The sequence below is a fragment of the Megalopta genalis genome, chromosome 5, assembly GCF_051020955.1.
Source record: "Megalopta genalis isolate 19385.01 chromosome 5, iyMegGena1_principal, whole genome shotgun sequence".
Taxonomy (NCBI): Eukaryota; Metazoa; Arthropoda; class Insecta; order Hymenoptera; family Halictidae; genus Megalopta; species Megalopta genalis.
In genome coordinates this window covers 1,880,567-1,906,726 of record NC_135017.1, presented here as the reverse complement: position 1 = coordinate 1,906,726, position 26,160 = coordinate 1,880,567, and the positions used below count along the sequence as shown (strand labels likewise).

Here is a 26,160-nt window from a genome sequence, read left to right as displayed (position 1 = left end):
GTGCCACCTGGCGGTCGAAAATATTTCTAATTTGGTTTGTCTAATGTCCGTTCGCACAACTGCAGCGCGACGATCAATTCCGTCAAGGTCAAATAGGCGCGCGCTCCGTTAACCCTAGAAAGATAACCATATGACAACGTACGTAAAAGATAACCATACGCTTCAGAGGCGCATGCTTTTCTAAGGCGTCAATTTTATACTAACAATGGATATTTATTTAAGTTAATCTAGTCATTTTAAAGGTTTGGCATTATTGTAAAAATAAAATGCATTTATATTATATTTTTTTATATTTTAAGTAATTTTAAACTTAAATCACTAGACCTCTATGAAAAATTAACAAAAATCAACAGTCTTCGCAGGCGCCTCTGCGACGTAGGTTATCTTTCTCGGGTTAAGGAGATCGAGCTTGCGCCAAGTGGATCACGCACGTATGGCCTTGCGTGGCCTGGCGTAAGGACTTTAGAATCCCGGGGTCGCCCTTGCCCGCGTCTAGGAACTCGCGGAGATCGGAACGACGTCGCACTGTATGTATACAAATTGTGTCAGATCGGTTACTTGCGGGAAGAGAAGTCATTTGTTGGCTGGTCTGGAGGTAGCCGCCACAGTTGAGCGATTTCTCGATCTTGTTCGAATCTTCCAAGAATTCAAATCAGTCAATCCATGTTGTGAAAATAATTTGATATAACGAAGTTTGTTATACTCTGATTTTTGTGAACTAGTTTATGAAACTTGAGATCTTGAGATCTACACGCCGCCCAAATATTTTTAGGATCATTTCGTAAAACCTAAAAGTTCCATATAGAAACTGTGACAAGGGCAAACACCTGATTGCAAATTACAAAAATATGAGTAACACTAGTACCTGTTTATACATAGCCAATGCTCTATCTTGGTAGCGTTTCTCCCGATCCTTGTCCTTCCCACTTTGATGTAGAGTTTGTAACCAAATATTGCCCAAGGCGATCAGTGAATAAGCATCTGTACTGGTTGTAGGATTTTTCAGGATTCTTTCGAATTTCTTTTGACCAGGACCCCATTCCATCTTAGCCAAATGCAAATTTCCTAAAAGTGACCAAGCATCCGGATGTTCATTGTTGATTCTCAAAGCGTCTTTGAACCAATCGGATGCTTCATAAATCTGTCCGTTTCCCTCCTCCTCAATTCCATAATCTTGCGTAATCGCGTGACACGTGTTGGTTGTTTCACAGAAACTAACGTCAGCGGTGGCAGAGGCCAGCAGTGGAGGGCCGCTACGATTGGGAGGGCCGGAGCGGCGGCGACGACGCCGCAGGTATAGGGAGAGCGCGTAAGGTCTGCCGTGCAACCGTGCAGAAGGGGAGTCGCTCACGGGAGAACCCTTCAGACAGGGAACGCGCCGCGGACGGACCGCGGAACGGAGTAGATTGATAGCGAAATTAAAATACCGCCTGTGTGCAGCTTATGTTTAGTTCGTACTCCTTCTATTTCCGTATATATGAAACAAAACCGTATATACAAAACGGAAGTAGAAGGAATACAAACTAAACATAAAATATATAAACTCTATATATATTTATAAAATTAAAGAGAAACATATATAACAGCACTTGGTCGGCAAAGAAAACGAATCAAAATATCTACATAGCAACCGGCTAGATTTAATGCTTGGATACTATCCGCGGTTAACTACGCGTGCTCACGCTACGCGGTCTAAACTTCGAGTCCCTACTCATCGAGAGAGTTCTCTTCTCTTTTTCCAAGGAGGAAAACGAAAACGGTCGCTAACTACACACAGTGTAGAGCGTAACTCGCGCAGAACGCTAAAGCTGCGAGTGAAGGCTTGTGAAACTACGTATCTGGCATAGAACTACGTATCCCCCTTAGAAAAAAAGAAAGGAAATCTATAACTAAACTTAGGAATATGTATACAATAACTTAAAACTACTTTGAACGTAATATGAACTTAATTACTATAATTTGTCGCAAAACGCACAGTCTTGAGTGAGAAAGTATTAAAGTCTTTTTTGGTATAAGTCTTTAAGATGCTCTTTGGCATGGTTGTCGAAGAACTGGGAGCACAGTCATTTTGCATGGCGTTGGAATTCCGCGTCGGCGCAGCTCCTTCTTCAACGGCGAGGAATCCCGGCTTCAAACGTTCGATTGCAACATTTACGGTCTTTCTGTTGATGTCTACCATGAAAACACGGTCCGAAATGCGTTTTATCAGTGAATGCGGACCTGAGTATAGCTACTCCAGGGGATGCTTCGCAGCATCCCGTCAAACGAACACATGGATGCAGGTGTAAAGGTGGTGTGCGGTAGTCATCGGTCGCAGCTTTCGCATGAGGCGGCGAAATTCGTCCAGGAATATGTGCGGATCGCTGTCAGGCTCCTAGTGGATGACAGACTCAGCAGGAACTCTGAGGATGGTACCATACACTATCTCAGCCGCAGAACACTTCAAGTCCTCCTTGAAGTATGATGTCAGACCCAACAGCGCGATAGACAATACGCTTGTTTAGTCGGTCGAATCGTGGCACATGACAGCAGTCGTCAGTGAGCGGTAACATTGCTTGATTAAACCATTTGCCTCGGGATGGTAGGTCATCGTCCGATAACGATGTCCTCCGACCAGTTTGATAAGTGCTGCGAAGAGTGCAGCCTCGAACAGGTTGGTCCGTCGTGATCGCCTTCGGAACGCCAAAAAGGGCGATCCAGTGCGTGAAGAACGCTTTCACCACAGCGTTCGCAGTGATTTCGACCAGAGGACATAACATGAAGGTAATGTACTCACCGAAACGGTAATCCTATCTGGAAGCAGTCGCTTATGTTTGTGGATTTTTGAGCGCTGACATGCAAAACATGAACGGACGAAGACAGCTATGTCTTTATTCATGTATGGCCAAACAAATCTCTCGAAGACCTGCTGCCTAGCAATCCTAGCACTAAAATGCAACAACTGCGCAGGCCAGCCACTCGGTGTAGTCACGAATAGCCTGGACTTTGGCTGTATGTGGAGCCAGTCCTGAAGCGTTGATACGATGACCAAGAAAATCGATCTCGGTACTGCCAAAAACGCAGTTGTCGGAGTTTTTTAATTTAACCGTACAGATCCAATCTCTTGAAAATAATCTCCAGGTGGCTACGGTGTTCCGTTTCTAACGACGAGGCGATGATGAGGTCGTCCAAGTAGACGTGGCAAAAGCCAAATCCGACGACGACCAAGTGTATGAATCTTTGAAAGGCCTGTGCAGTGTTTCGTAATCCGAAGAGCAATTGAGGACTCGTGTGCCAAAAAATCATCAGTTCTTTTATGGCTCATGTTACAGGTCGTTACAGACTCCGTTGCTCGCTTCTAGGGCCATAGTTCCACCCATTTTGTGAAAGTACCTGAAGTATCAGGAGGCGGCCCGACTAGATTGGCCGAGACCATTTTCCACGGCTGTTGAATCAGGGTTGCGTGCATCTTCCCAGCCGGTGCCTGTTGTACCTCCTTGTATTTTTGGCAGTTTTCGCAGCTTCGAACATAACGTGTGCCGTCTTGCAGCATCCCTGGCTAGTAGTACATTCTGGCTAACCGGGCCAGCGTTTTGGCGAATTCCAAATGGCCTGCTGCCGGGTCTGTTTCATTGAAATCATGTGTATGCAGTACGTGGTAGTACAGACGGCTGCCTTGTAACTTATAATCGGGGAAATCTCCGGGCTTCTCGCGTATGCCTGCAATCATACGTTGGAACCAGCTTGTCCGTGTGGTACGTCGCATGGCCACCGTCAGTAGGGGCTGCCTCGAGATCGCGTCGGCAACAGTATTACTTGTCCCACGGCGGTACTTAATTTCGAAATCCCATTAGCTAAGCTCCATGTCGAGCGAGTCTCCCCGAGGGGTTGTCAATAATGTCCAGTCATTTTAAGGACTGGTAGTCGATGAGGATGATGAAATGGTAACCCTCGAAGTAGTGTCGCATCTTTCAGATACCCAAGCTGACGGCCAAGCACTCAAGCTCCGCAGTTGTGTACTCCTTTTTTGCATCCGCCAGGGTGCGGCTTGCGTAGACGACCATGTGGTCCCCATCCTTGTTAACTGCGCCCTCGAACGACCCTTACTGCTCTTCGCCCCAGACCCATGGGGCTTTCTTTTTCAGGAGTTGTGTTAGTGGGGTCGCGTTCTGTGAAACGTCCCGCAGGAATCGTCGATACCAAGACAGTAGGCCAAGGAAACGCCGCATTTGCTTGACATTGATCGATGGTTCTAAATTCTCGACCACTGCTACTTTCTCCAAGTCAGTGTGAAGCTCTGTATGATCGAGTGAAGCTGGTGAAGCTTAGATGTCCCAGATATTTGAGCTGGAGTTGTGCGAAATGGCACTTCTCTTCGTTCGGACGGAGGCTCGCTTCGCGTAGGCAACGGAAGACCTCGAGGAGAATTTGACAATGATCTATAAACGACGATGAAGCGACCACGATGTCGTCCAGGTACGCAAACGCATGCGGCGCAAGGTCCGGAGAGATGACACTGTCCAATAGCCGCTGGAACGTGGACGGGGCCGAGTGCAGGCCGAAGGGCATCGTCGTAAACTCAAAGAGTCCCTTTCCCGACACGATGAATGTGATGAGCGGTCGACTGGCCGCGGTCAGTGGCAGCTGTCAATAGCCGTCTTATAGGTCGATTGTCGATAGAGTGTTGTGTTTATCTGGGATAATGGATAGACATCCTCCTTCGTAACGGTGTTTAGTCGGCGGAAGTCGACGCGGGAACGGCAGCTCTTGTCTTCTTTTCTTGCGAGGACGATCGGTGAACTCCAGGGGTTTCGAGAAGGTTGCACCACGCAGTCAGCCAGCATTTTGGCTATCACCTTGTCAATGGTGGCCTGCATTGCTAGGTTGCCTGGGCAAATAACCTTTGTTTCAGCGGGGTTGTGTCCTCCACGCGGATCTCGTGCGTGATCAACATCGTGGTACTCTTCACCTTTCCGAAATCCCTCTTTATGTCGTCCAACAATTGTTTCAGGATGTTCTGGTCTTGGGGCATAAGATTTACGAGGCCCGTCGTCATGCGCGGCATGGTCCCTTAGGTACATTGTTAATCCATGACGTGTCGTCAGATCCATCCCGATTAGAAAGTCGGGTTCGAGGCTGCCCAACACGTGGAAGTGATGACCTAGCTACGCACTCTCAAAAGTCAGCACTCCACGGAGCAGACCTGACAGATAGGTCTCGCTCCCATCCGCAAATGCGTGCGCTCCCGAGCATGCTTCGACCGCCTCCTTATTTATGAAGAATTCCACGGCCCTGGTGTTGACTATGGCGTTGAATATATAATTTCTGACCCGTGCCTTGGCATATACCCGCTTGTCCTCTTGGATCGTTGCGGTGGCCGGTCGTGTCTTTAATTCGTGCCGGCCGTTGACCCGTTTCCCGATCGTCCAGTGTCTCGCCAGCAGACGCATCACTGTCCTGGAGTGTTCTTTCTTCCGCACTGCGGACAATAAGGTTTCGTTTCTTCGCGAGGGGCCTGCCGGTTTTGACATTGTTGTTGCCGATAGCTCCGCTCTCTGCACACCCAACAACGTGACCTCATCTCGCGGCTCCCGTCCACGGCGGTCAGTCGATCTCCGCGTCCATCCGGTGTTATCGGAGGTGGTGCTCGTGACGAAGTGTGCACCATCTGTAGCAATTGATCAGCTTGTTCGGCCTCCTTGATCAGTTGCGCTGGTCAGGTGATGTCGCAGCGTTTGACAGCGAGACGAAGATCAGGCCGCATGATGCGTTGTAAGGTGTCGAGTTGTCTCTCGACGTCATATCCTCCCTGCCATCGCGTAAGGGTAGTCAGGGCCGCTACGAACACCCTTATTGGCTTCCGTGACGCCTGTACCCGGCTAGCTATTCGAGTAACCAGGTACCACATTTCGTCTAACGGAAGGAAATACTCCTTGGGAGCGACCACCAGTTCTCTCCTCGTCCGAAATTCATCCGTATTATTCCGACATTGGCTTCCGACATTCGGTATCCTCTCTGGAGTACCTTCATCCGTTCGAGAAATCGGTACATTTCGCGGCTATCAAAATGGCAATTCCACTTGCGCATCTGGTCGAGGATATGGTGCGCGTTGAGTGTACCCGTGGCCTCCTATCGGCCGAACGGCACTAGTTTCAAAGTGTGCTACCCGGATTGACGGGCGGTCTGGTTGTGAAACCTCTCGAGATCGCGAGTACGACCGGCTTCCTCGTTGTAGTCTAGACAATCGGCCGGCTTATCCAGGTAAAACGCCGCATGGCCCCGCACGTATGCGATTAACCGTCGACGTAGCTCGATGATATCCTCCTGTAGTCTCTCTAATTCCGTCACTACCACATGCTCCTTGTAGAATTGTACACCCATGAGTCCCCTCGCATGATGACGCTGTGTACCTAAAAATACAACAAAGTCTGCCTACGCAAGCAGTACAAAATTCCCCCGATAACAGACAATACAGCGTGCCGCGTCTGGCTCACGGTAGTTAAACTAAATTTATAATTTCAAAATTCACAAAAATTAAAATTAACTCGCGATTTTACTTCCCGCGGTGCGACAAATCTTTCGTGCTCGCAACTAAATCCGCGGAACGCATTCCGTGCAACCGCAACAGAAATTCGCGATCTATTTCGCATATTCTACAACACTTACGCAAATGCGGTTGTTTTGCGCAAATTTAAACTCGCAAAACGCATTTCGCGTAATTGCAACCGAAATTCGTGCAAACCTGACAATTCCGCGAGACGCTCACTACTTACGTACTCGCAACAGGATCCGTGACGCAATTCGCGCGATCGCAACAGAGATTCACTGGATGTCTCGGGCAATCTCAAACTCCGCAATAGGTTTATCACGTATTCGTAATCGGGACCGCTATGCAAGACGTGCAATAACAATCAAGAATCCCGAAGCATCCTCGCGTAATCTCAAACCGAAATCCGCGGAGTTCTACTACTCCGCATATTCGCAACAGGACTCACGGCCTAAATCCGCGTTTCTGCAACACGCTATACGGCCTGCTCGTCCGTACTCGAAGTTTAATGGGCTATACCCTCAACCTCGAAACTCCGTGAGACGCGATGACATCGCTCACTCGCTACAGAAATATTTACGTAAACCGTTACAGTTTTAGAACGGCTCACGCGTCGCGTAACCGAAATACGTATGTTTGTAACCGACCCTATTGCTTCTGCCAAGCCAGCTCAAAGGCTAGGCGATTTTACCTGTACGTGGAATTCCCTAATCACGACGTGACACTCGCCATGTAACGCCGAGGTTCGTGCTCGGTGGGGGAATAGACGAATTAAATGAATTTTGATACACGCTATTTCCGAAATTAATAGACTTATACAATATTTATTCGCTAACGCTTACATTCTAATGATTCAAAACTATAATACTGCGAATTAGCAAAGGCGCGTTCTCGGTTGAAAGACCATCCAGGTAACGGCAGCCTCACTCTGCACGGTACGGTGCTGGTACGTTTAACGTTCGCGAGACTTCGCCATCCATTGGCCGGCGCGTCCGTCGCGGAGACAGCTTTTTACAATTATAACCAACGTGTATCACACGTAACGTCGGAGAATTGAGAAGGTAGAAAGATGGGGTTATGTATTTGTTAGCTCGCTCATGGCGGTGGCGGTCTGCTGGCTGCCCAAGATGGAGAAGAGACCCCCAGACTAGTCCTCGCGTAAGAGTGTTATCCGAGTCGAGAGTGCATCGACTATGAGGCATATACAGGGTGTTCCACAATTATTTTAACAGCCGAAAATGAGGGGTAGCTGAGGTCATTTGAAGTAACTTTTTCCTTTGCGAAAATGCAATCTGGGGCTTTGTTTACGAGTTATTAACGAAAAACACTGGCCAATGAGAGGTGACGGTGCGAGGGAGAGGGTCCACGAGAGAGTCCGCAGCACGAGGCTTTGACAGAAGGTCGGGACGGACTCGAGCCGCGTTCGAAGTATTGAACAAGTCACAAGGCGAGAACTTTCCGGATATTTTTTACTACATAACAGTGATATTTTTAAGAAAAACGCTGTTCACCTTTACTTTAGAACATCTGAAGAATATTCACTAATTTTTCGGACTCGAAATAATATGTAGTTTAACCGTGACAGCCGTTTTAATTTTCTGGTGTGCATGACACCTCGTGTGTATCATATGAAATTTTTATGCAAGGTGTACAGTGAAGATTAACAAAGTTCGTAAATGATATTTTAATTTAAATAATTCCGTGTACGAACAGAATTCAACGAATGATTCGCAAAGCTGATTTAATAATAAATAATCGCGTTAAGGTACGTAAAGGATTTGTTTTTTAGAAAAATATGAAACATATTATCGATAAGAAACTCACCCATTTAGTTGATGATGCATTTGCTGACTCGTACGTACTGACCTCGTCCAACGAACAGCTGATCCCAGGTCAATGACCGCAACATTCGAGGGATACTGTCGGTGGAACCTCTGGTATGGTTATTTGCGAAATTCACTTACACTGCACTGTCACCAAACACTGATCAGTTATTTAATCTCTGATAATCCGAATCACTTGTGGATATTTAAGAAAGATCACTGAGACTCGTTCGCGGATAATCGTTTATTCGACGCGTTCGTTCTGAAGTCGACGTTTCACTGCCGAAAAATTCAGGCCTTGACTGTGGGTCCTTGTTGTTCGTCGTTCGGCCGTCCGAGGAAATGACACTCGATACCATTTTCTTCGCACGGCCATTAATTACGTTCTAAGAGCGCCGGGTACCGTCGGTGACAGCGGGTCGGACACAGTTTACGTCTCGGCATATCTTGTTTATTTCATTTGGCGGTACCCTGCGCTTCGAAGAAAATGGTATCGGGGGTTATTTCTTCGGACGGTCGAAAGACGAACGACAAGGGCCCACGGTCTAGGCCTCGATTTTTGGCAGTGAAATGTCGACTGCCGAACGAACACGTCGAATAAACGATTATCCGCGAACGTGTCGTATAAACGATTATCTGCAAACGCGTCTCAGTCATCTTTCGTAATATCCACAAATGTTTCGGATTATCAGTGATTAATTAAGTGATCAGTGTTTGGTGACAGTGCAGTGAAAGATCAGCTGTACGTTGTACAAGGTCAGTGCCCTTCGACATCGTGAATTTCAGCCAGCAAATGCATCCTCAACTAAATGGGTGAGTTTCTTACTGATAATATTTTTCATATCTCTCTAATAAACAAATCCTTTACGTCCCTTATTTATTATTAAATCAGCTTTGCAAATCATTCGTTAATCTTCACTGTACACCTTGCATAAAAATTTCATATGGTACACACGAGGTGTCATGCACACCAGAAAATTAAAACGGCTGTCACGGTTAAACTACATATTATTTCGGGTCCGAAAAATTAGTAAATATTCTTCAGACGTTCTAAAGTAAAGGTGAACAGCGTTTTTCTTAAAAATATCACTGTTATGTAGTAAAAGAAATCCGGAAAGTTCTCGCCTTGTGACTTGTTCAATACTTCGAACGCGGCTCGAGTCCGTCCCGATCTTCTGTCAAAGCTTCGTGCTGCGGACTCTCTCGCGGACCCTCTCTCTCGCACCGTCACCTCTCATTGGCCAGTGTTTTTCGTTAATAACTCGTAAACAAAGCCCCAGATTGCATTTCCGCAAAGGAAAAAGTTACTTCAAATGACCTCAGCTACCCTTCATTTTCGGCTGTTAAAATAATTGTGGAACACCCTGTATAACCGTCAGTGCGTTGTGCATGTAGTACTTCGTATAAGGACGAGGCCGTGATTCAGCATAAGGACTGTGGCATGTTTCTATATATAACATTGTATATGTTATATATGATAATTACTCACTCAAGAGCTTTTGCTCCCCAGTTCACGTTAAGCGCTTTTTCTGGTCTCATTTGAGCTTGGACCAGGATATCGTCACGACAAAGCAGCACCTGAAAGCGATTTGCCGACAGGTGTTAATGCAATACACGTTCGCGCGTTGTATATCGTTACCGTATTCACGTTAGACGATTTTCTAGATCCGATTGCCTCGCGACGCGATACCCAGGTTTCGGCACAATACCATCGCGCATCGCGCGCTGTTGTATACTACAATTACCAACCAGGCAGCTCTGCTCCCCGGTTCACGTTAGGCGGTTTTTCAGGTCCTAATAGCTTGACTGGAAGCCGCCTCAAGCGAGGATAGCGTTCAGAGGTAACACACCGACTGGTGTAAGAAAACATGTCACGCGGCGACACTCCGCTGGACTTAGAGCCACACTTGAGCCTCCTCGAAGCGCGAACAGCCCTGCTGCATCGCACGGGTGCCGCTGGATAACTCGTTCACAAGGATGTAGTAAACTGAACGAAGTGTGGTGGAGAGGAAGAGGCAGCCTCTCCGACTACTGCCTCCCACGTGTTTGTCGTGCATGGCGACCCTTGTCGCCGGAGAAGAGGATCCTGGGATCTAAGGGGGCCCTCTCCTGTACATCCTACACAAATTTGTAGACTGCGCTGCCGGGCGGGGACCGTTCAGTGGCCCTCCGCGCCGGAGCGTAGATATTAAATGTTTTATGAAAGAGTATCACAAGTTTGCGCATGAAGCTAACCCTCTCAGTATTGTTACTGTTGAGGACGTGGACGCGTACATAGACATGATTGTCGATCTGGCCGGACGCGCGTCTCGCACTCTCCACCCCGGGCTGCGCAATAAGCGCCCCGTGTGGTGGTGGAGTAGCGAGATTGCGACGGCCAGAAGATTGGTGTGTAGAGCTAGACGAAGCCTCCAGAGGGCCAGGCGCGGCCGTGACGCCTGTGTCCTGGAGGTTAGGACCGCGGCCTACAAAGTTTTAAAAAAGGACCTGGCCCGCATTATTGCGAAGGCCAAGTCCTCATCGTGGAAAGCTTTTACGGATAGTGTGGAGGCGGACGTTTGGGGCCGGCCATACCTCTGGGTCAGGGGTAGGGTCAAGGGACGCTCCCCGCCAGCATCCCTTAGCGCCGACGAGGTTGCGGGCGTCGTCCGCAAGCTTTTTGTAACGGAGCCTCCTAGTGGGGCTCCTTTCCCTCGAATTGAGGAATTTTGTTTAGAGTGCCCTGCCTCTTCTAGGCAGTTTTTTACAGAGGAAGAGGTCGAGGCGGCCATCAAAAGGGTCAAGAGGAAGGCGGCCGGCGTCGACGGTATCGCGTCCTGCGTGGTCTGGGCTCTTGGGGGAGAGGCACTTAGCCATATTGCCCACCTTTTTAATACATGTATCACTCTGGGATACTTCCCGGAGGCATGGAAGGTGGGCAGGCTTGTGCTGATTCCCAAGAAGCCTGGACCCGGGGGCGTGGTGTCGTGGCGCCCGCTTTGCCTCCTCTCAAACTTCTCCAAGGCGTTCGAATATTGTCTCAAGGAGCGCCTTGCGTCCGGGGTTACCTTCGCAAGCAACCAATTTGGCTTTGTCAAGCGCAAAAGCACGGTCGATGCCATGTGTCGTCTCATCGACACATGGGACGCTGCTAAGCGTACAGGTTTGCATTGCGTGATGGTGGCCTTGGACGTCAGAAATGCCTTTAACACCGTACGGTGGGACGGTGTTCTGGGCGCCTTGGCGGGGAAAGGGGTCTCGGCTCCGCTGCTGCGCGTGTTGAGTAGTTATCTCAGCGGGCGCGTGGTGGAGGCGACGACCCCGACAGGACCTGAGCGTTTTACAGTACATGCCGGGGTGCCTCAGGGCTCCGTTCTCGGCCCCTGGCTCTGGAACGCTCAATATGATGGTCTCCTCGAGATGCCTCTCCCTAGGCACTGTAGTGTCTTAGGGTTTGCCGACGACGTCGCGCTTCTCGTTGGCGCGCGTAGTGCCGACCGCGTGGTTGCGTTGGCCGAGCAAACGCTCGCCCGCATCCACGCGTGGTTCCGGGATCAACATCTTGAGCTGGCGGAGGAGAAGACCGAGGTCCTGCACCTGACCAGTAGGAAGGCGCCGGAGGCCCTTCAACTTGCCCTCGGTTCGGCGTCCCTTCGTAGCGGCGGTTGCGTGCGCTACCTCGGGCTACTGATTGAGGGAAATCAGTGCTTCCGCGCGCATGTCAGGCGTAGCTGCGAGAAGGCAGCCAAGTACGCGGGCCTGCTAGCCCGAATCCTTCCCAACATCCGGGGCGGGGGCTACTGGGCTCGGCTGCTTTACTATAGGGTGGTCGAGTCGGTGGTCCTCTACGCGGCCCCTGTCTGGGCGCACGTGGCGTCGAGGTGTGGCAACGATAAGGCCATTAACGCGGTCCAGCGTGCGATCCTGGCTCGAGTAGCCAGGACGTACAGGACCGTGTCCCTCGACGCCGTTTGCGTTCTGGCGGGCGTGCCGCCCCTGGTGTTGGTGGCGGAGGAAAGGCTGCGTATTTTCCGCAGGCTGTCCACCCTCGACAGGGGCTCGGAGTGCTTCGTGTCGGAGGCTGGGCGGGTGAAGGCTGAGGAGAAGCTTGTCACGCTGCAGCGTTGGCAAGCGAGATGGGATGCTGCAAGGCATGGACGCTGGACCCACCGCTTGATTCCCAATATCAGCGAGTGGATCCAGTGGGGCCCTAAAGTACTCAGCTTTCGCCTAGCCCAGTTTATCTCCGGGCACGGATGCTTCGCTGAGTACCTGGCGAGGATGGGCTTTACGGATAGCGATCTCTGCCTGGCATGCGGGGGGGGGGGCCTGATGACCCCGTTCACGCGCTCTTGGAGTGTGGGCATTTCGCCGCCGAGAGGGGCGCCGCCGAAAGGGCGATGGGAACCGCCATCAGTCTCGGGAGCTTCATGTCCCTACTTAAGGATGAAGACACAAGGACTACTCTCGTCTGTTACGTCACTGACGTGATCAAACAGCGAGAGAAACTGGACAGGATTGAGAAACGACGGCACCGCAGGGTGCGAAGCAGCCGTACGAGACGCAGGCCTCAGCCTTTAGGCTAGGCGTTTATTTTAATTTTATTTTAATTTTTAAATTTTTAGGTTTTCTTTTTCCTTTTTTTTTTGTCTGACTCTAGGTTTAGTAGTATAGGCTTACCGTGGCCTTAGTTAAACGGTTATTGACTTATGATCCAGACACCCACCGTGCAGGAATCCCGAGAGGGGACACCGCGGTGGGTGTTCTGCGCAAAGGCTGACGCCTGAGGAGGGGTTTAGTGGGTATACTTGGTATTGCACCCTTTTCGCCAGGGAGTCCCACACTCCCGCCCACCAACATCATAGGGCGGCGTGCGCAAAGCATTCCCCTCCTCCTGAAAAAAAAAAAAAAAAAAAAAAGGGGGCCCTCTCCTGCGGGGGAGACGTCCCCAACACGTACCTTTGGCCTCGGTTCCGGCTAGATGGGTAGCTGGACGACAAAAACAGCCCTGGTCCAGTCAATCGGCTTGGAACGACCATATGCTTCGGCAAGTAGGTTCTGCTGAGCGAGAATGCGTGCTAGGCTGAGCAATCGACCGAGTCAGCAGACTATATCCGGTGAGTAGCCCTAACCCAGCCTGATAGCGGGTTCCAAAATGTGGTTCCTAAAAGCGCGTCCTGCCGTAGTGAGTGCGATGCGACCTGGGCCGTCCAAGGGAACTCTCCCGAAGACGGTCTGCAATGCCGCGCAGCCGACCTACGCCCAAGTGGCCAAGATCGACTGCAAAAGAGCTTCCCCGGGAGCAGGTAGACCACAATCACAGCATGTGGTAAGAATCTTCGCGCCGAAAGAGAAGGAACAGAGCAGCGTGATTACGAAGGAGACTGTTCTCTCCCTCATCAAACCAGCGAAGGAGGCGATCCGTGCGAAGTCGGTCCGACGCATCCACTCCGGTGGCATCGTCGTCGAGACCGACCGCTAGGAGGACCTAAACGCCTTCGTTGGCAATGAAAAGCTCAAAGATGCGGGACTGTCCGTCTCCTTACCCACCAAACGGGACCCTGAGGTTTTGGTTTACGACGTCCCGAGAAGGATGGGTAAGGAGGAAATTGCCTCCAGTCTCTGACGGCAAAATCTCTGTGAAGCTACACAGGAGGATGTGCCTCCGGGAATTCAAGTCAACCACATGGCCGGCAAGACCCCGGAGACAGCCATCTGGGTCGTGGCCGTCAGTCCGCAGAATCTTCTGCGGCTGAAACAGAGGGGTGGCTGGGTATACCTTGGGTGGAACTGCTGCCGAGTGCGGGACTACGTCCAGGTGACCCGATGCTACCGATGTCAACGCTTCGGGCACACCTCGAAGCGTTGTAAATTCAAGGAGGACGTGTGCGGTCACTGCTCAGAGAAGGGGCATACCTACACCCTCTGTAGCAGGAAGAGCAAACCTCCGGTCTGCTCCAACTGCAAGGATAGAGGGTGGACGACCAGGAAGACTGTCGAATACCCTCGGCCTCCTCCGGCATCTCGACCAGATAGCAGCTGAACAAAAGTCCCTGTTCGATCTGCGACGACAAGAGCATCGGCTTTCATTAAAGCTTTCATTACTGCTTCCTATCAGGAGGCACTAGCTTTGGAGACGTCTCGTATGATCTATGGCTAGTATGGACGACCGACTACGTTCGAGAATTATCCGAGTCATGCAGCATAATATGCAGCGGGCACGGAATGTGACCGACGAAGTCTGGACTGAGATGCACACACGTGGGACGGATGTGCTGCTTACACAAGAGCCATACAGCTGGCGGGTTACAGTGCTTGGGTTGGGGCTATCGACGAGAGTGATCATAGCAGGTGACCCGATCCTGTGCAAGCATCACAGGCTCGTTCGGAAGCTTCTTTCTGATCAGCTAGTATTTTTAATGCTCTAAAGAGGTTGAATCACGTCTGGCACATTTGGAAAGTGCTTTGTGTGCACTGAGAAACACCAGAGTCATTATCTCTGCCGGCGTCAACGGTACGTCTATCCTCTGGGTAAGCGCCAAGACGGGCGCGAGAGGCTGTAAGCTCGAAGAGTTTACCATGAGTCATTGCTTGGTTGTCTCGAACAAGGCTGGAAACGTCGGACTTTGTATTTTTGTATAACATTGCTAATTCGAATGTTGGACTGAACGGTTTCCGATAGTAACATTAATTTATTGTTGCACTTCCTGTGACATTTTGTTGCAGCGCCAACAATATTCAAGAAACTTTAGCGCGCCATTCAAATCTGCCTCAAGACTTTTGTTACACGCGTTACAGTACTACGCTCGAATTCAGGTGTCATTTATAATAGTTCGATCTCTTTCTACAGTTATCAAAAACAGTTTAAAAAATGCCTTAAAAGTACTGCACACCGGTTTGTGAATCAAAAATATAAACTTCACAATGTTCGGACATAAATTTTCATCAATGTGTATTAAAATATCCTGAAGAGAGATTATGTAGATACCGTAGGTGTTCACTAATTTCTTGTTCTTTCCCTTTATTTCTACAGAGTTCCTACAAAATCGAAAACAATGGAGAAATGAATACAAATATTGAAAAGTAATTATAGTATGAAATGTAAACTTCCATTTCCACTATCACTATGTTCTTTTGCAACAATGCTCACCAGGAATAAATAAAACAGCACTTGAAATTTTAGAAAACAAATTTGTTTCGGAAAAGAGGGCGGACAAGAAGCGTGTAGTGGTTTGTAAAGTAAAAAGAAATATGTAGATATTATAGCAGGTTAGGAATATCTATTTATCGATATTGTACATGGAATGAATTTGAATCCAATACCTGAGACACAGAATATATTGGTGGTTCTGCTAGCCTATATAAACAGCAATTGGAAGATCCCTATTTTGTTAATAGTCTGATTGGACCACAAAATGCAGAGATTGTCGAGGAACACTTAACTCACTATGCCGTCCGGTGGCACCACGTTGGTGCCTAGCGAAAACTATCGAGCAAGCGCGGTGGCACCACTTTGATGCCATGCGAATTTGTGAAACCGACAACCGAAAACGCAGAAAGGCCAGTGCTACCAGCGCCAAACGAAAGAATCTCGATTAGATGTGCAGACGGTATAGTGTTAATAATATTGACAAGATATGTCAGCATCTCATCAATTACATTTGATGGCTTACTGTCTAATTTAGCAATGTGCATAGAATTAGGGGTAGACATTTCCGTCATCAAATGAGTTGGCCAATATGTTTTTAATCCTGAAACGAGTGAATCTATTTATATCACACCGGATGTATGCCACTCATTGAAGTTAATAAGAAATTCTTTAGGAAATGTGCGACATGTGCGATTCAGAAGGGAGATTAATTTCCTAGATGCTGTTTAAAAAATTAGTTCATATTTAAGAAATAATTGGTGTGCATCTTCGAATGAAAATAACAAGGAAGCGCATGGAATTTCAGGAAAATATAATGAATGTTAAGTTAGCTACCGAGACATTGAGTGAAAGTGTCAGCATTGCATTAACACGTTGAGTGCCACGTCAGTCATGGGTGGCTGAACTTAAACTTTCCGTTTAGGCCGCGTCAACCACCGGTGGCTGACAGTGTAAAATATGATATAAAACTAAAAAATTTACATTGTTTTAAGTAATTACTGAAAATTGATTTAAAATATACTTAATTTTTATTTATTACAGGATTATATCATTAAGACATTTTAATGGATTTTATTGAAATATGGTAAACATAAAAACAGTTGTCTCTTACAGGTATCACAAATTGTGACAACTCGTTTAGTTATTTTTCTGGCCATTGCTCTACCATATTGTGTCACATTTTTTTCATAACACCATTTACAATATTTTCGCACTGCAGAGACTTTTCCAGGTTTTTTGGGGTTTGCAATACTGTGTGTAGCCTGACAGGGATTTCCTTAAGAATTCGCATGGCGCTCATCGCGTTAAAATATTTAAAAGACAACGGATATCAGCAATTTCTGAACGTAGAGCAATATTTTGCTCCAACATGAATTACGTATTTGATGTACTCAAACAACAAATTAAAGTATGGCATATCAACAGACAATATTAAAGACATAATTGGTAAAGTAGAGAACATAATTCGTTGCGTGAAATAATTAAAGACTCATAATGAATTAGTTAACCGTTCTAAAAAAATGCTGACTATTTTAGTATAACTACATTGCAGGGTATTCTTGAAATATACCATGATTACATTAAAACGTATAATGGATACCAGTTGCCATATTAGTTATCTACACAATAAGGAGTCTCCATCATAGCTGTCTCTCTGATATAGTCCGATATTTATTAGATTTTATTTATTTATAAGATTTGACTGTTGCGAGTAGAGAAATGCTTATTCTTCGTGTCTTATGCCACAGTTCAATTCTGCGTGTCTTTCTCTTCGAATGCTATCTAATAAATAAATAGAGACAATGCCTCAGTTACGAACGTAGTTAGCAGCGTGGATGTTAATACAAGTACATTTCTGTTTTTAAATCAGCAAGTGGAAGTGGTTATTAAACAGTGAAACTGTTAAACTTAGGATAGTGTAAATGTTAATATAATAAGTGTATTATAAGAGTAGTAAAACATAATTAGTGTAGTATACAGGATGTACAATAGCTTACTCAGAATCGGGAAATTGGCTTTGTATACGAGTTATTAAAGAAAAACATTGACTAATGAGAGACGAGCTCAACTGGCGCGAGACGGCCGAGCCAACGGATAGTCGCAGCCCAGTTCCGTTTATTGAATTGGTCGCCTGGGACAAGCTGATCTCAACCCGCATTGGCCAGTGTAATCCGGACAGTACTATATTGCGCGAGACGTTTGGGACACTCTGTGTATGCTGTAAGTCTCTCTTCTCTCTCTCTCTCTCTCACACACACACACAATCAAACATCAATACTTCAAAGAGAGGAGATAGAGAACAAGTTGAGGGCAGTTGATCAATGCTGATAAAACTTATTATTATTTAGCGCTAGGGATAAAACAAGAATAAAAGGAAAGAAAAGATATAGCATTGCTGAAGGTTATCACCTGCTAGACTTGTCAGTATCATCATTCGGTTACCGAATGCATGCATGGAAACCCTGCTTAATATAACCAATCTAATTAACATTATACTGAAGGTCATCACCTACTAGTCTCGTCCATATAGTTATTCGGTTACTAAACGGATACAAGAAAACAATATTTAATATAACCAATTTAATTAATTTTGTAGCATCCAGTCTTATGCACAATGGAAACCTTAGTCCAACGTAATTTATGACTCCTCTTCGAAGAAGCTATTTTTAAGATGATAAGTTCCAAACCTTGACAACGCATGTTTGCAGTAGAGTTTTTTTTAGAAATACCTCAATAGCAAACGGAGACCGTCGAAAGCTAATGGTAAAGCAGTGTAAGGCACACCACAGATCTGATATATGTTTTCACGGTCCTCTGACAGTCTCCACAGTGCCTTCGCCAGTTGAGCCTTCGAAATATCAAAGAATATAAACAATTTAAAAAGTATACAAATGACAGAGTATGTTTAATAGAATTTTTAAATTACTCATACCATTACTTTGGGCTGAGAGATTATTACTCTCAAGTCAAAGTACACTGGACTTTTCAAACCAACTTTGGTCACAAATGCATCGCGACTCGTCTGAAGACAAAGTTCGCAGAAGAATAAAGAACTATTCTACATCGTAAAACGAGTACACAGGTCCTTTCGATACCGAACAAAACCGTGATAATATCGCGATGCCGGTAGGAGCAGCCCAAAATCAGGTGACCAGCGTTTCGACGGCACAGAAGGATCCGATCGAAAGGTTGGTCAATATGCTTGGACAATTGGAGATGCGAATAATCGAACTGAACCGATCGCGTCCGCCAAGAAGAGCGTACCAGTCCGATTACAGTGGTCGCTCGAAATCGAAAGGTCGACATCAGAGCGCGTCGCCCAGGAAGAAGGAGCACTGTTGGTACCACCAGACGTTCGGGAAGAAATCAACGAAATGTAGGCCGCCGTGCACATACGGTGCGGGAAACGCGGAGGCACACCACTGAATGCGGCGATGAGTGATGGGCCGAAGACCTGCCGCCTTTTCATATTAGAGCGGACACGCAACGAGGAGTATTTAATAGATACAGGATCGTACCACTGCGTGTACCCTCGATCATACAAAAGAGTCGTCTGTCCAAAGGAAAATATGAATTGTTTGCTGCCAACGGGTCCATCATCAGCACCTACGGACTGAAGTCGGCGAACCTCGACCTGGGACTGCGACGGGCCTTCACATGGAGGTTCGTCATCGCAGACGTTTCAAAACCTATAATCGGGGCCGACTTCCTGACCCACTACGGACTGCTCGTGGACCTCAAAGGCAGACAACTCCTAGATGAGACGACGACGCTGACGACAACCGGGAGGATCGCCACGATGGAGACACCGTCCATCAAGGCGACAATGGGGAATTCAGCCTACCAGCAGCTTTTGGCGGAATACCGATCCTGGTGCATTACATAAGGAACGGCAGGTAAGGCACAATGTATCGCCGGAACTGTTAAAAAACGCCAAAGCGGAATTTGAGGATCTATTAAGTCTCGGTCACATCCGTCCTTCTAAGAGCCAGTGGGCGTCAGCCCTTCACATGGTTGCTAAGACGGATAGCGGATGGAGACCCTGTGGAGACTATAGATTACTCAATCCCCGCACAGTCCCCAACCGCTACCCGATTCCGCATATCGAGGATTTTTCGAGGATGCTATCCGGGAAGACGATTTTCTCGACGATTGATTTGGTACGAGCGTACCATCGAATTCCTGTCCACCCGGACGACATTCCGAAAACCGCGATAACGACGCCATTCGGATTATTCGAATATGTAGCGCAGACGTTCCAGCGGTTTATAGATACCGTGATAAGAGGACTTGATTTCTGCTGCACATATCTGGCGGTGGCGGTCTGTGGCCACCCAGGGTTGAGAGGCGACCCCCGAACTAGTCCTCGCGAAGGTTGTTGCTACTACCGAGTCGATGGGTGCGTCGACGATGAAGGCATTTTAGACCGTCAGTGCGTCGTACATGTAGTACTTCGCATAATGGCGAGGCCCCTGAACTAAGCATACGGGCTGTGGCGTGTTCATGTACAGCATTGAATATGCTGTACTACTCCCTACCGGGGGACTGTTGTCACTTGTGGCTGCAGTCCCCCGCGTCACGTTATGCGGTTTTTCTGGTCTGACTGGAATGCCGCATTTTCGTTGTCTGAACACGCCACAAAGCAACACGCCGTCGGATTGAATGTTGCTGCTGAGTCGATAGGTGCATCGGCGATGAAGGCACTTGAGACCGTCAGTGCGTTGTACATGTAGCGCTTCGCATAATGACGAGGCCCGTGATTAAGCAAGCGGGCTGTGGCGTGTTCCTGTGCAGCATTGAACATGCTGTACTACTCCTATCCGGGGGATAGGAGATGCATCAGATGCATCGGCGATGAGGGTATTTGAGACCGCCAGTGCGTTGTACATGTAGTACTTCGCATAATGGCGAGGCCCCTGAACTAAGCATACGGGCTGTGGCATGTTCATGTACAGCATTGAATATGCTGTACTACTCCCTACCGGGGGACTGTTGTCACTTGTGGCTGCAGTCCCCCGCGTCACGTTATGCGGTTTTTCTGGTCTGGCCGGAATGCCGCATTTTCGTTGTCTGAACGCGCCACGTAGCAGCATGCCGCTGGATCTAGAAATCGGGATGCAACCAATCACCTGGGCAACCCAGGCCGCAAGGGGCAAACGTGCCCTAGCCACACTTGAGCCTCCACGAAATAAGGTACCGCTGGATAGCTCGTATTCTCAAAACGCAGCGAACTGAACAAAGTGTGGTGGAGAGGAAGAGGCAGCCTCTCCGACTGCTGTCTCCCGCGTGTTTGCCGTGCGTGGCGACCCTTGTCGTCGGAAAAGAGGATCCTGGGATCTGAGGGGGCCCTCTCCTGCGGGTGAGACGTCCCCAACACGTACCTTTGGCCTCTGCTTCGGCTAGATGGGAGGCTGGACGAGAAAAGCAGCCCTGGTCCAGTCAATCGGCTTGGAACGACCATACGCTTCGGCGAGTGGGTTCTGACGGGTGAGGACGCGGGTTGGGTTGAGTAATCGGCCCAGTCAGCAGACTATGTCCGGTGCGTAGCCCTAACCCAGCCTGATGGCGGGTTCCAAAATGTGTGGGTCGATGGTGGCCGGGGAGCGTACCGGATGAAAGCGAAGATCAAATTATGGGATCTAAAAACTTAAAAATTGAACGACCTAAGTCGGCGGGTCCAGCTCCTACTCGGAGTGAAGCCGTCGCCACAGACGCGGAGGCTACAACAGCAGCTGTCAGCCCTCCTGCGTCTGCGAAAAAGACAAGGTCCGGGAAGGTGATAAACATCGCCAATCCTCGTGTGACCTTAGAGAGATGCGTGACACCCACGCGAGCGGTCTCGGTGAAAACTGAGGCCACGGAAGAAGGCGCGCCGGACACCGGTAACGTGGGGACATCGCCCAAGTCGGGGGACTCCCCTAGCCGCAAGGCTGGGAAGGAGAAACCCAAGAAAATCGAACGAGTCAAAGACACGCTCGTGAAGGTGCAACCGGCACCCGTGCGTGTTGAAGACCCCGAAGGTGGCGGTTGGAAAACCGTCACCAAAAAGTCGAAGCGTGCCAAGCCAGTCGCACCTACTGGCAAGGCCGCAGCAAACCAGGCCAGGAAATCGAAGGGGACGGTTTCCGGGCATAAGGTACGGCCTCTCGATCTCGTGAGAGACGAAGCCTTCAGGCGAGTATCAGAGATACGGACCTTTTGCTTTCGACCCGCGTCGAAAGACAACAAGGAGTCCGGGTCGAAGATATTAGCAGAAGTCGAAGCACTCAACGAGTTGGTTCAGGAGCTGATTCAACGAAACAGCTTCGTCGAAGGGCAACTCGCCGCGGTCAGGGCGGATCTAAAAGCGCGTCCTACCGTAATGAGTGCGGTGCGACCTGGGCCGTCCAAGGGAACCCTCCCGAAGACGGTCTCCAATGCCGCGCAGTTGACCTACGCCCAAGTGGCTAAGGTCAACCCGACAGCTACTCCGGAGGCGAAAAGACCACCGACACAATACGTGGTGCGTATCTTCCCGCCAAAGGATAAAGGACAGAACAGCGATGCTACTAAGAGAGCTGTTCTGTCGATCGTGAAACCTGCGAAGGAGGCGATCCGGGTCAGATCGGTTCGACGCATCCACTCCGGTGGCATAGTCGTCGAAACCGATCGCAAGGAGGACCTAAAAGCCTTCGTAGGGAATAGAAAGCTGGCGAGTGCGGGACTGTCCGTCTCCTTGCCTAGCAAACGGGACCCCGAGGTCCTGATTTATGATATCCCGAAAGGGATGGGCAAGGAGGAAATTGCCTCCAGTCTTTGGAGGCAAAACCTCTCTGAGGCGTCCCAGAAGGATGTGCCTTCGGGTGTTCGGGTCAGTTGCATGGCTGGCAAGACCCCGGAGACAGTCAACTGTGTAGTGGCCGTCAGTCCGCAGATTCGTCGGCGGCTGGCGCAGAGAGGGGACCGGGTGTACCTTGGGTGGAGTTCCTGCCGTGTGCGGGACTTCATACAGGTCACCCGTTGCTACAAGTGCCAGCGCTTCGGGCACACCGCGAAGCGCTGTAAATTCAAAGAAGATGTCTGCGGACATTGTGCCGAAAAAGGGCACGGATATGCGCTCTGCAGCAGGAAGAGCAAGCCTCCGGTTTGTTCCAACTGCAAAGACAGAGGGCGGCCACACGACCATAAGTCGCGAGACCCGGCCTGCGCCTCCTATCAGGAAGCGCTGGTTTTGGAGATGTCTCGTATAAGACAAGAATAATTTGAATTACTCGAATGGATAGTACAAACGACCGGCGACGCTCGAGAGTCATACGGGTCATGCAGCATAACATGCAGCGGGCCCGAAACGTGACCGACGAAGTCCGGACTGAGATGCATAGGCGAGGGGTAGATGTGTTGCTTGCACAAGAGCCATATAGCTGGCGGGGTACTGTGCCCGGGCTAGGCTTGAGAACGAGGCTGATCACGGCAGGCGATCCGGTGATGGCTGCAATAGCGGTCAGAAACCCGGATCTAACCGTGGTCAAAGTCTCTAACTTGTGCGACACGCATTTGTCCTGTGTCAGCATCTCGGGTTCGTTTGGGAGCTTCTTCCTGATCAGCCAGTACTTTCAATGGTCCGATGACGTTGAATCAGGTCTGGCGCGGTTGGAGAGAGCTCTTTCCGCACTTAGGCATAACCGAGTCATTATCTCTGCCGACGTTAACGCAAAATCAGCCCAGTGGGGCAGTGCGGAGACGGACGTGAGAGGCCGTAAACTCGAAGAGTTTATCGTGAGCCATGGCTTGGTTGTCTTGAACGAGGCTGGAAACGCTCCGACGTTTTCCAGCCCTAGTGGACAGTCTTACATCGACATCACACTATCGACACCTGACATTTGCGACAAGGTGCGAGGTTGGAAAGTCCGCGAGGACCTGACGACCAGCGACCACCGAGTCATAGAGTTCACTTTGAGTTTTTGCGCCGAGGACGGTGCTGCCGAAATTTGTAGTAGCAACAGCAGCACCAACCGGAACGGATTATTACCAAAGTTCCGACTCCGAAGCGCAAAATGGCCCGAGTTCGACAAGGCGCTGCAGGAAAGTAAGAGGAGTATATCCCCCAATCCATTGAACAATAAGGGGGAAGTCGAACATCTAGCACAGGAGATCGAAAGAATGATCGTCCAAGCGTGCAACTCCTCGATGCCAACCAAGCAGTGGCATTCAAAATCCGTCCCATGGTGGACGGCCGACCTGACGAGGCAGAAGAGGCGAGTCTATAAACTTAGACGAGCCTCGCAGAACGCAGCATGTTTAGAGGAGCAGAGGGCGGCCAAGAGGACCGAGTATCTCAAACAGAGAAAGGCCTACAAAGCCGCCATTAAAGCTGCTCGGTCGCACAGCTGGCGTGCATTCGTGACCGAGCAGGGAAACAAGGAACCCTGGGGCCTCATTTATAAGATCACGAGGCAGAAGATGACAGCCAGCACGGTCATCTCAAATATTAATCTTAACACTGCCCAGGGTTACACTACAGACTGGGACTCCACCGCTTCCGCGCTGCTGGAGGGGTTAATTCCGGACGATAGCCCCGAGAATGACTCCCCGGATCATGCGCGAGTCGGGAGGGAAGCTGCCATCGAGCCGGAGAGTGAGGACGCCAGTCCCTTCACCCTCTCGGAGCTCAGATCGGCGGTCAACCGACTGAAGAGCGGCAAGTGTCCAGGCCTAGATCGGATCGAGCCAGAGATTCTAAAACGTTCGTTTAATACGATCTCACGCGAGCTCCTCCGACTCTACAACGGATGCCTGGCACACGGAGTCTTTCCCGCGGAATGGAAAGTCGGGTCCATCATTTCCATCCTTAAAGGACCCGAGAAACCTGAAACGGAGATAAAGTCCTACAGACCTATATGCTTGCTTTCGGTCGTAGACAAAGTCTTAGAGAAGCTAATCGCTACGCGATTAGCTAGTTCGTTTTTGCACCCCGACTACGCCTCCGATCGGCAATACGGATTCAGGCCGCATCGATCCACGACTGATGCCGTGGTAAAGATGAGGGAGCTTGCGTCCGGTCGAGAGGAAAAGTACGTCGTGGGTCTGCTCTTCGACATTGCTGCAGCCTTTGATAACGTCTGGTGGCCAAGCATACTCAACGCGTTGAGGAAGCGAGGCTGCCCAAAAAACCTATTTAGATTGGTGGTCGACTACTTCGACGGCCGCGTGGTGACTATGGTGTCTGATCGCGGTGCAGTGCGGAAGAAAGTCACTAAGGGCTGCCCACAGGGATCAATTCTTGGTCCGAGCTGTTGGAACTTAGTCTTCGACGAGGTTCTACAGCTCATATCGAACGCCGGGCTCGCTTGCGAGCCCATCGCCTATGCAGACGACCTTCTTGTCTTGATCTTTGCGAACAGCAGGAAGGGTCTAGAAAGCAATGGCCAATTGGTTGCGGACACCATTTCTCGCTGGTGCGACCAGCAGAAATTGTCGCTGTCTGCGACCAAGACCGAGATGATATTCTTGAAAGGCTCTCTCGACAGAGAGAGGCCACCTGTGATAAAAGTAGGAGGTCGGAATATTGCCGTCAAGGACTTTGTGCGTTACCTTGGCGTGCATTTTGACTCTGGACTGGGTATCCATTCCCACGTCGAGTATTTGAATGCTAAGTCCTTGCGAACGTTTAATGCGCTAGCAAGGATTGCTAAGTCGAACTGGGGATTGGGATATCGGACGATGCGTACTTTGTACCGCGGCTTGTTTGTCCCAATCGTCACGTATGCTGCCGCGGGCTGGGCAGACCGCCTTACCTCTGGGACGAGTAAAGTGCTCACCAGGGCGCAGAGGCATGTTCTGCTTGGCTGCGTCAAAGCCTACAGGACAGTCTCCACTGATGCGATCCCCGTGATCGCCGGGGAGATACCTGTGGACTTGGCGATAGCGGAGTTCAGCTGCGTGTACAAAGCCAGGAAGAAACTCGGGTTCCAACATGGAACCTATCGAGTGAGTCAGGCCGAATTGGCTGACGAAGTCGTCACCGAAGCCCAAGTTCGCAGAAGGCTGAGGGAGGCGACTTTAGAGATGTGGCAGCAGAAATGGTCGTCCTCGACGAAGGGTAGGGAAACCTTCCAATACTTCGGCGAGGTATCAGATCGACTCTCAGCGAGCTGGATCAGAGTCGACCATGATGTAGCGCAGTTCTTGAGCGGACACGGAGACTTCCGTGCGAAGCTCAAGACGTTCGCCCTGGTCGACGATGAGTTGTGCCAATGTGGGGAGGAGGAAACTCCAAACCACGTCCTCTACGATTGTCAGCGTTACGTAGAGGACAGGGAACACCTACGCCAGGCGGCGATTCGAGAAGGATTTCAGTGGCCGATCGACAAAGCCAGCCTGGTGTCAGAGCAGCTATTTAAGGAGTTCCAGAAATTCGCACGATCCGTAAGAACGACTAAGAGACGAACATAGAACGAAACTGCATACGGAGCGTGGACTCGTCCAGCTCCGTCGATGTACGGCATGCTGGGCGAACCCCTCGGGGTTCGTCCCCTCGGGCCAGGCTGAAGCCCCTCTTGCGGAGATAAAAGACTTTAACACTACTCCGTAAGAGTGCCTGGATTGGGTTGGACTCGAGGTGGCAGTGGGAGTAGCACGCTGTCTTCCCCTGATACGATAGTGAACGAGGGTAGAGCCCGAACATCAGGCATAAGTCGCAAGAG

General features: G+C 49.5%; 1 protein-coding gene across 1 annotated transcript; it reads right to left on the bottom strand.

Annotated features, from left to right (window-relative positions):
• Positions 1-383: 383 nt before the first annotated feature.
• Positions 384-1,401, bottom strand: LOC117225170 (RNA polymerase-associated protein CTR9 homolog). Its single transcript, XM_033478498.2, has 2 exons — positions 866-1,401; positions 384-788 (listed from the first exon to the last, which is right to left on the bottom strand). Exons 1-2 carry the CDS (start codon positions 1,043-1,045, stop codon positions 657-659), a joined length of 312 nt encoding a protein of 103 aa, XP_033334389.2. The 5' UTR covers positions 1,046-1,401; the 3' UTR covers positions 384-656.
• Positions 1,402-26,160: the final 24,759 nt, after the last annotated feature.

Excerpts from the sequence above, each read along its gene's own strand:
- LOC117225170 (XM_033478498.2), bottom strand. The coding sequence starts at position 1,045 with ATGGAATGGGGTCCTGGTCAAAAGAAATTCGAAAGAATCCTGAAAAAT. Across the intron at positions 789-865 it reads CATTGGCTATGTATAAACAG|GTTTTACGAAATGATCCTAA; the intron begins GTACTAGTGTTA and ends TGGAACTTTTAG.